We start from the raw sequence: 9960 nt of genomic DNA on the forward strand, positions 1-9960 counted from the left end.
TCTGTCTACCTCTGAGGAAAGAGCCCTGTGGGTCCCCTCCAGGCAAGTGCTGTAGATCAGGCTGTGCAGGGTATGCTTGCGACAGCAGCATGATCAGTGTATTTATAGGATACAGATACAGGGGTGATTGCAGAGAAACCTCTGCAGAGTCACAGCTACCACGTACACCACGGGCCATTGCAGGTGCCCAGAGAGCATGCAGATTCACAGTATGAGCAGCGAGCTGCCGGCTGGGTGTGCTGAGCCCTCCCCAGGCTCTGCAGAGACTGCTTTTGGTCACCAGAGAACAGTCAGCGCAGCCCCTGCCTGGCAGCCCACGGGAGGGCAGGACAGCACCAGACATCTGAGTGCAGGCCCTGGAGCCTGCAGCACCACTCGTGTGGAAGTCTTGGCCAGACTGACGGGATTCAGGATGCCACTTCAGCACCAGAATCCCGTCCCGTGTGTGCTCAGAACGGCAGCACACGGCCCCTGCCTTGTGCCGAGGCCGGCGGGCGCTCAGCGGCTCCAGAGCGCGAAGAGGGCGGGCGCGGTGGCTGGGGACAGCCAGCAGTGCTCCACCACGCCGTAGAGCGCGTAGCCCAGCAGCAGCCCGAAGAGTACGTCCGTCATGTTGTGCCTGCCCAGCATGACCCGGGAGATGCTGACGATGAGGGCCCAGAGCACCACGAGCACACGCAGCGGCACGGCCAGGACCAGGTGGCGCAGCACGAAGCGGCAGACGAGAGCGGCCCTGGTGGCGTGGCCCGAGGGGAAGGAGTACTTGTCCACCGAGATGGTGACGAACATGTCCATCTTGTTGTGTGTGGGCCGCGGCCGCTTGACGAGCCCCTTCACCACTGACACCATCACCAGGTCCAGCAGCAACGCTGGGAGAGACAGCAACAGGGGTTACTGAAAGCAGGACCATCAGCTAAGGGCCATCGGCTGTCAAAGCTGCCTGAAGGTGATGTTTTTCCCCATGGCTGCAAGACCCAGGGAGAGCACAGCACACAGCTGCTCTTGGCCTTCTGCAGCAGAAGGAGCACATCCTCAAGCTCTGCTCCTCTGCACACATGCCTCCTGCACCAGCAGCCCCTTGGCCTGCCACAGCCAACAGGGCCCTGCCCAGCCTGCACCCCAGGGCTTTTCTCTCTGCAGAATCTGATCTTGCCACGACTCGGGGGCCAGTCTGCTCCTTAATCTGAGGGCAGCAGAAGCATGAAGTCCCCAGAGCTCCCTTCCTGACAATGCTGACTCTGCACTGCTGTCTGCCCTGCTGACCGGGGTCAAACTGGCTGGGTGAATGATCAACCCACTCCCCTTGGGCACAGGTCAGCGGGAAATGCTCAGGGCTGGTGGCCTGCCAGGGCTCCTGGGGTCTGCCTGCTCCCTGCTGCTGGGGGTAAAGTTAACCCTGCTCTGGTTCTCAAGAGATGAATCAAGGATAAGTTATGGTGGCTTGCCCCTGAGGGCTAAACGCTGTTGTCACAGAGGAGGCAAAGCGCCTGTGGTAAATGTTCAGCCAGTATTTTGCAAGAGCAGTTTCTCATTTAGGGCAGAGGGTGCTTTATCCATCCCTGTTAGCTCAGCTTAGCACAGCACCCATAGCCAGGGCTACTTGTTGTGTAAGAGATCAACTTCTGTTTGTCCTAAGACACATTTCTGGACACCAAATCTTTTGGTCACTTCAGTTCATTTCCTTTGGTTAATCATTTAAGACCAAATTTTTTTTCCACATGTAAAACTAGATCAATTGCTTTTTCTCTTTCTACACAGGATCTGGGAATTCAAGTTGGACACGAGGGAATCGTTCTTCCCCACAGGGGTGCTGCAACCCAGGAACAGATCCCCAGGGAGGTGGGTGGCTCTTGCCCAGAGCACTGAGGTGCTGGGACAGCTCTCCTTGGAGCAAAGGTTAGGCTGGAGGCATCCAGTTCTGCTGTGGGGCTCCAATTTAACCATGTGCTGCTGGATGAGAAAGATGCACCAACCTATTTCCCACCAAGCAAATTTCAATTCAAAATTGAAGTGTGAGATCCTAATTATTTGCAACTTAATACAAGACTAACAAGAGAGAGAAGGTCTGGTATCCTAGAGCTATAACAGTTTCTAAATATGCAAAAATTCTCTTAAATAGATCTAGGCTGTTCTGCGTGTGTGTGAAATACTACAGCACGCAGGATTAAAAGTCGTGCTTTAAACCAGGTTTCCTCACTGGCTGGAACAGAACAATCCACGAAGGCCCTGCGGGCAGGAAGCCAAGGGTCTGTGTGCCAGAGCAGCTTTTCAGGGAAAGGCCTGGTGTCTCAACACTGCACCTGGAGCGTGCTGTTGTGACAAGCGTGGGGAGCCGAGAGGCTTCAGCCCCGAGAGCGTTTTGTAACCGCGAGAGCAGTTTGCAGTCGGGAGTTTGCCAGTGCGTGGTGCCAGCTGTGCCAGGTGACTCGTGTCGCTGCCACCACGCCCTTAGGCCGCGGGGTCACTCCTCTGCCACCGGCAGGCATCCCGGGTGAGCCCGCACAGGCTGCTCAAAACCAGCCGGTGCTCTCGGGCCTTCGGCTTGCCCAGCTGTGCCCCATCCCTCGGGTCGCCCTCCCCAGCCCCGGGGTGGGCCCCCGCCTCACCGAAGAGCAGGTTGAGCAGCACCTCCCTGGCCGCCGAGCTGTCAGTGTGCCAGAGCCCGTAGAAGGTGCCGAGCACCCAGGGGATGCCGTGCCCCGACACCTCGATGACCTTCATGAGGGGGCGGGCACTGCCCCAGGCCGAGCCCTCCCCAGCGCACACCCCCAGGCGCTTGGAGGCCCAGAGGTCGATGGCGAGCAGGGAGCTGAGGGCGATGCCCACGAAGGACGGGTTCAGCTTCATGCAGTCCTCCTCGGGCAGCGGGGCGGCGGCGGCGCCGGCGGGCTCCCTGCGGCGGGACGGGCTGTCGGGGGCGGCGGGCCCGCGCTGGCTCAGCGACAGGAACTCCAGGCGGCCGCTGCTGCCAGCGCGCCGCTCGCGGCCGCTCCGGGGGCTCGGCATGGCGACGGCGGGCGGCCTGCGGGAGACGGGCGCCGGTCACCGGTCACCCGCTGCCAGGCCCGCTCGGGGCCTGGCATGTCCCCCTGCCCGGGACCGCTTCCCTCTCCCCCTCCCCGCGCCCTGCCGGTTATCCCCGCCCCGCGCTCCCGCCCCGCCGGGGCGCGGTGCCCCCGCTCTCGGCGCGTCCCCCGGTACCGGGCGGCCCCGGCGCCGCTTCCGCTTCCTGTTCCGCTTCCGCCCGTGACGCGCGCGCCGCTGCCGCCGCGCCCCGCCCACCGGCGCGCACGTGCCCGCCGCGGCCGGCGTACGGCGGCCGGCGAGGGCCGGAAGAGAGGGCGGCGGCGCCTTCGCCCTGCCGGCGCCGGTGCGGGCGCCGTGCGGCGGGCGGCGATGCGCGGCGGGCGGGCGGCGGCGGGACCGGCCGCCCCCCCGGGCCCGCGGTGACGGCGGCTCGGCCGCGGCCATGGGGTGCCTGCAGAGCGTGGCCTGCAAGGCGCGGGTGCGCCGCGAGCAGATCGTGGTGTCGGACGTGTCGGCCACCATCGAGCCGGCGGCCACGGCCATCGAGGAGAGCTCGCCGGTGGTGCTGCGGTACCGCACGCCCTACTTCCGCGCCTCCGCCCGCGTCCTCATGCCGCCCATCGCCCGCCGGCACACCTGGGTGGTGGGCTGGATCCAGGCCTGCAACCACATGGAGTTCTACAACACCTACAGCGACCTGGGCGTGTGAGCACCGCGGGCGCGGGGACACGGGGGGCTCCGGGGGCGCGGGGCCCGGGCTGGGAACGGCGGGGGCTCCCCGGGGCGGGCACCTACCCTGCCCTGCCCTGCTCCGCCCGCAGGCACCGGGAGCTGCACCGGGCATTTGGAGCTGCACCCCGGCATTGGGAGCTGCACCCCGGCATTGGGAGCTGCATCTCTGGCATTGGGAGCTGCACCCCGGCATTGGGTTCTGCACCCCGGCATTGGGTTCTGCACCCCGGCATTGGGCGCTACATCTCTGGTCCCAGCACCCTCTGCTGCCCCTCTACCCCACCTCTGCAGCCACACACGGGCAGCACCTTCACCCCAGCCCCACTCCTTGCCCCCACAGTTCCTGCCCCTCGGGCCCCACAGCAGCTCCCACACCATCCTGCTGGCCCGGACCTCGCCCGTCCGAGGGCTTTGTGGCCGCTGTCTCCCACCAAGCATCGTTTCTTCTTTGGGACTGGGACTGGAGCATGGGCTGTGCTGGGGGAGTTGCCCCCTTGGCTTGTGTTACAAGAGGGGAAGGTTGTGGTGCTGGGCAGAAGTGGCAGCTGGAAAACAGCCTTTCCCAAGGCTGAGTGTGACTTGTGGGGATGCTGACGGGCAAAGCTGTTGGCTCTCTGTCTGTGTCTTCTGCCTTTGGAAAGGGGTGATGTGAGAGGGGAGATGTCCAGAGGGGTCTGTTCTGCAGCTTGCTGTGGGCTCCTGCTGCCACCGCTCTGTGGGTGCTGGGGGAGCAGCAGGTCCTTGTGCTGCATCCTTGTATCGCCACAGATTGGTGTGCGTGGGGCATGGAGCACTTGGGGACGTTGGAGTGAGTGGGGTGATCACTTGGAGGGATGGCACAAGTGTGGCCCCAGCCTCTCTGCTGCAAAGCTGCTCCCGTGTTATTGACACACAGGCCTTGCTGTAGCCACACCGTGTTGCTAGCATGGCCAGCAGCAAAATTTGGGATTAATCCTCCCCACCAGCCATATTGCAGGGATTTAATGGTGCCAGTGGCAGGCTTAATTGTGGGATTCAATTGTTGTACGTGTCTCAGTGTTTAAGGCATAAAAATCACAGACCTCCTGCAGGAGGGGGCTGCTGAGGGGCTGGACCCGTGCCCTGGTCACTGTGCTGCAGCTGGGGGACAGGGATGGCTGTTCTCCAGCACAGGAGCTGATCAGGGAGAGAGTGACCCCAGAGAGACTCAGCAGTGGGTTTTGGCCCAGTCAGTTTAATTGCACGTTAATTAAAATGGCATTGTGTTGGCAGAGCAAAGGCTCGAGCTGGACGTGCTCAAGGAACCAAAGCTGAATTTGTTCTTCAGGGCTGTCCCTGAGAGTTTGCTGCAGGCAGGCAGAGGGTCCCTGTGCTGCCATTTCCCTGCTCATCTTCCTCTTCCTCTTCACTAGGTCGAGCTGGGAGCTGCCTGACCTGCGGGAAGGACGAGTAAAAGCCATCAGCGATTCGGATGGGGTGAGCTACCCCTGGTACGGAAACACCACAGAAACCGTGACCCTGGTGGGGCCCACTAACAAGATCTCCAGGTTCTCGGTGAGCATGAACGACAATTTCTACCCCAGCGTGACGTGGGCCGTGCCCGTGAGCAACAGCAACGTGCCACTGCTGACCAGGATTAAAAGGGACCAGAGCTTCACCACGTGGCTCGTGGCCATGAACACCACCACCAAGGAGAAGATCATCCTGCAGACCATCAAGTGGAGGATGCGGGTGGACATTGAGGTGGACCCCATGCAGCTGCTGGGGCAGAGGGCGCGGCTGGTGGGCAGGACTCAGCAGGAGCAGCCGCGGATCCTCAGCAGGATGGAGCCCATCCCGCCCAATGCACTCGTGAAGCCCAACGCCAACGACGCCCAGGTGCTCATGTGGAGACCCAAGCGAGGGCAGCCCATCGTGGTGATACCTCCCAAGTAGGGCGTGCAGCCGAGCCCCTGGCTGCCCCCAGCCCGCTGCGCACGGACAGGGCTGCCCAGCCAAAGCTGACCCCTCGGGCTCTCCTGCCTTTCTTGTTGTGCTTGGAAACGTGGCTCCTCCTCGGGCAGAAATAGAGCCTGGCTGGCACAAGGGCGCAGAAGAGGGTTTGCTGAGCTGGAGGATTTCCTGGGAAGCGGAATGGAGTACTTGCAGCTGGCACAGAGGCCATCTGACACAAAGGACTCGTCTTTCCTTGCGGGGCAGCGCGAGGAACATCAGTGTGGTTGAACAGTGCCCGTGGCAGATGCTGCTTCCCACCCAGCCAGAGGGAGAAGCAGAGGCTGTTCCTGCTGGCAGCAGGGGCTGCTGTGGTCCCCGTGTCCCTGCCATGTCCCTGCTGTGTCTCTGCCATGTCCGTACCTATGCATTTCAGATCCATGATCCCCCCCTTGCCTGCCCGCTGGGACTGGGCGGGAGGGCTGGCAGTGGGGTGGGACTGGGCAGTGCTGGGGGTGGGCCACCACCCGGGAGGAGTTTTCTGCGGCCCGGGGGCAGCGGGACACGTTTTGCATGCGTCTGGGTGTGTTTGGAGTAGTTGTGAGTGTAGGAGATGCCATAGCTCTTTTCTGTCTTGGGGTGAGGTCTAAGGGCAGGTTAGATGTCCTTTTGTTGTAAGGTGCACTACTAAGTCTTTGCATCCCTCAGCCTCCCCTCCCGAGCCCGCTGGCCCTTCTCTTTCGGGAGCAGAAGGATTGTCAGCCCAGTCCGGGTGGGGAATGGGGGCGCTGCTGTTCTCCCAGCCCGCGTGCTCTGGGTGTGTGTGGGGTACCCAAACCAGCCCACAGGTACCCCTGGACTCGCTTTGCTTCACTGCAGACCCCGCTCCCTTGCTAGAAGTTGGGTGCTTGCTCATTTTCCATGCAGATGCTGCTTCACGTGGAGGCCTCTTCCAGCCACCCATGGAGCAGGGTGGCTGCTGGCTGGGCCACCAGTGGAGGGGCCAGCACGCTTTGTGGTACCTCCCCAAGCTCTGTGCAAGGCAGGGATGTGAGTGGAGGCTGTTCAGGGCAGGCCTGGATTTGCCTGGGAAGGAGGAGCTGAATGTGCTGCCTGGGGCTGCCTCCTGCTGCTGTGCTTGGAGGGGTCACAGGGGATTTACTTGCCTTTCTCCTCACTCCTTGCTGCCTGGATGGCTGGCACTGGCTGGTCCGTGGAGCAGCATGCTGCTGTGGGATGCAGCTGGCAGTTCCCAGGATCTCACCCTGGAGCTGCAGCAGAGGCATAAACCATGGCTGTGCTGCCGCTACTCCGGGTGCTCCATCACTCCTGGGCTGGTGCTTACAGCTTTTGCTGCTTTCTCTGCTCTGTCCTCCCTGGCATGAGCCCTGCAGCTCCTCCAGCTCACAGCCCTGCCTTCTTCACACTGCAGGGAGGCTGTGCTGCCCTGGGGATGCAGGTCATTCCTGCTGGGAAGGTCCCTGTGCTATCCCGCTGGCAGGACAGCCTGGGGTGGAGTGGGGTGACACTTCCCTGCACCCCGGGCCCTGCCAGCACAGGGGCTCCCGAGGCATCTTAGACCAAAAATCCCTGTGAAATCCCCGTGCTATTTATTGCCCTCAGTAGTGTTTGCTGCTGATTCAGTTCTTTATTTTTCCTCTGGGAGCGTTTCCTTTGGACGCCCTGGTGCAACAATTCCCTGTGCTGGGGCCGGCGCTCCCGCTGGGCTGGGAACCTGCTGCTTTCCGTGCCTGGGTGGGGTTCTGCAGGGGGCAGGCTTGGAGGGAGAGAGGGCTTTGAGCTTTGGTTTGCTGTGTTTTCTGCAGCAGAGCTCCCACAGGGAGCTTGTGGTGTGGGAAGATGTCCTGCTCTTGTGAGACTGTGGTTTTGTCCTGGTGCGGGACTGATGGCAGCTTTTGCCATCACTGATGTTTTGTTTTTCAAAAACTGTGTGTGGAGAGGGGTTAGAAACTTGAAATACAATTTTCCTTAAGGACTGGGGGAGGAGGGGTAAGTACCTTTTGGTTTGAAGTAAGGCAGGTGTATACTTTTGACCCAGGGGGACAGAAACATCTCTGGCAGCATCAGAGCTAAAATGCCAGAGGAAGGGGCTCCCCAACAAACAGGTGGCTCCAAGGTGGGCTTCCTGCTGGGAGAGGATGCTGTGTCTAGAGGCTGTGTGAGCCAGCTCCCCAAAACCCACGGGAAGTGGCTGCAGGCTGCTGTCAGCCCAGGGAGCTGCTGTGGCAGCACCGTGGCTCCAGTGCCTGGGAGAGCAGGGACACTGCTGCAGGGATGCTGTTGGACTCAACATTGCCACCTTTTGGGATTTGCTGGCCAGTCTGAGCCTTGGCATGTGGCTGATGCCATGACACTGAGACAGCAGTGGCTGAATTCCTGTCCATGAATGTCTGCAACATCCTGGTGCCAGGGTCAGGCTCCGTGCCTGGCTGTAGCCGTGTGCCTGATGCCCCAGGGCTGCCCCAGCCTGCAGGCAGGTGTTGGCTGAGCCCCGGGGCTGTGCCTGTGTTCACCTCTCCAGGCTTCTGCCAGGCTTCCATTCCTGCTCCTCTGACAGCTGGATTTGATGCACTAGGTTTGGTGCATGGGTTGTCTTTGTGGGCATTTCCCCGTTAAAAAAGAAGGGGGAAAAAAAGTTTGCAAAAATTGTTTGCAAAGAAACACATGCAAACAGCGTTTACAGAAACATGCAGGCATTTTGCCTGTTGGCAGAGGTGCGTGCTCACACCTGGGTGGAGATGGAGCTCTGGGGCTGCTGGTGCTCAGAGGAAGGAGGGAGGGAGGGTGTGGGGGAGAGTTCCCATGTATGATTCTGAGTTTGGCTCGTTCCCTGTGGCTGGATGAGCACTCAGACTCCTGGGCTTCCCCCCATGGGATGCTCTCCCTGTGCCCCCCTTCCCCACCAGCACCCCGTTATCTCAGGGAGGGGCAGCCCATGGAAATGCCCACCCTCATGCTCCCTGTGCCCTGAGCCTTGGGTGCCCCTTCCCCTCCTTCCCACCCTAGGGTCACTTATTTATTTATCTATTTATTTATTTAAGTTATTTATTGGTATTTATTGACAACTGGAAGTCGGGGGGGGGAGCTCATTTCTGCTGCACAGTGGGGGCAGCTGGGCCTCCCCCACACCCAGCCCCTGCCTTTTGGGGTGCTGCTGGGAGCACCTCTGGGGAGGGATGCTTGTGGGTCCCCAGGCTCCCATCCCCTTTTGGAGAGGCAGGGGAGGCAAGGGGAGCACACCGTGCCTGCAGGGAGGGCACCCGGTGCTCACCCCTCCCTGCAGAAGCTTGGAGTGCTCCCTCCCCTGCCCATCCCTGTTTACTGACCCTGCCTCCTGGTGCCTCTCCCGCTGGATTTGCTGTTTCCAGCCCCTGGAGAGGGTGGGAGGAGCCAGGATGGATGAATGTCACTACGGAGAACAGACCAAACCAGGTATTCTGCTGCCGCGTGGGGAAAATCAGAGAGGGAGAGGAAAGCTGGTTTTGCAGAGTGCCTTAAACACAAATGACTTTACCCAGTAGGGGGCTTGGACTTGTGTCTCTGGATGTTATTACCAACTCGAAAAATGTTGCATTTCACTTCTCTGGGATTAAAAGAAAACTACTCGAGCTGTATTGGAGCCAAACCTTGTGTTTGCTTGAGTGTCTCTGGCTGGTTTGTACCTCTGGGGCCATGGCAGCACCAGGGAACAGGCAGGAATTCATGGAATTTCAGTCTGCCTCAGCAGTGGCACCAGTGGCTGTCCCTGCTGGCTTTAAGCCCTTGGGTCTGGTGACAGGATTTGCTCCACTTTCCTGTCCTGACTTGCAGGTGGCTTCTGTGCTGTCCCAGAGAGGCTGTGCTGGCCCTGCAGTGCCCTTCCCCAGGGGATGCTCTGAGCAGGCTGTTGGCACAAATCTGCCATGGGGCTGTGTCCTCACACCTCCAGAAAACTGGACAGTTGGTTGGAAAGCTTGGAGGGGGCAGATGTTCCTTTTTCCCTTAGGAAAGCAGATCAAAATGAGGGAGCAGCAAGAAGCCCAGGAGTTCGTGCAGCCCAGCCATGGGAACTAGGAAAGCTGCCCAGCTTGATAAAGCTGAAAAGCTACACTGAAAAAAGATGTTTCCCTTTTGAAATTGTAGATTCCCTCTCCCCTTTCTTGCAGAGTGGAAGAGAGAGAACAAAAGTCAGCCCAGAGACCAACTGTTCCTATCTTCCAGTCAAAATAATACATGGGAATAATAAGGAGTTTCATAATGAAGGTTCATTTAAAAGCCATTTGGGGAAAT

General features: G+C 60.2%; 2 protein-coding genes across 2 annotated transcripts; one reads left to right on the forward strand and one right to left on the reverse strand.

Annotated features, from left to right (window-relative positions):
- Positions 1–73: 73 nt before the first annotated feature.
- Positions 74–3293, reverse strand: PLPP6 (phospholipid phosphatase 6). The gene is made up of 3 exons (XM_054638091.2): positions 3202–3293; positions 2607–3022; positions 74–869 (listed from the first exon to the last, which is right to left on the reverse strand). Exons 2-3 carry the CDS (start codon positions 3004–3006, stop codon positions 499–501), a joined length of 771 nt encoding a protein of 256 aa, XP_054494066.2. The 5' UTR covers positions 3007–3022; positions 3202–3293; the 3' UTR covers positions 74–498.
- Positions 3280–9310, forward strand: FAM78B (family with sequence similarity 78 member B). The gene is made up of 2 exons (XM_054638560.2): positions 3280–3732; positions 5151–9310. The coding sequence occupies exons 1-2, from the start codon at positions 3470–3472 to the stop codon at positions 5671–5673; spliced, it is 786 nt and encodes a 261-aa protein (XP_054494535.1). The 5' UTR covers positions 3280–3469; the 3' UTR covers positions 5674–9310.
- Positions 9311–9960: the final 650 nt, after the last annotated feature.

Source organism: Agelaius phoeniceus, chromosome 8, assembly GCF_051311805.1.
Source record: "Agelaius phoeniceus isolate bAgePho1 chromosome 8, bAgePho1.hap1, whole genome shotgun sequence".
Lineage (NCBI taxonomy): Eukaryota > Metazoa > Chordata > Aves > Passeriformes > Icteridae > Agelaius > Agelaius phoeniceus.

Excerpts from the sequence above, each read along its gene's own strand:
- PLPP6 (XM_054638091.2), bottom strand. The coding sequence starts at position 3,006 with ATGCCGAGCCCCCGGAGCGGCCGCGAGCGGCGCGCTGGCAGCAGCGGC. Across the intron at positions 870-2,606 it reads GCTGCTCAACCTGCTCTTCG|CGTTGCTGCTGGACCTGGTG; the intron begins GTGAGGCGGGGG and ends TGTCTCTCCCAG.
- FAM78B (XM_054638560.2), top strand. The coding sequence starts at position 3,470 with ATGGGGTGCCTGCAGAGCGTGGCCTGCAAGGCGCGGGTGCGCCGCGAG. Across the intron at positions 3,733-5,150 it reads ACCTACAGCGACCTGGGCGT|GTCGAGCTGGGAGCTGCCTG; the intron begins GTGAGCACCGCG and ends CCTCTTCACTAG.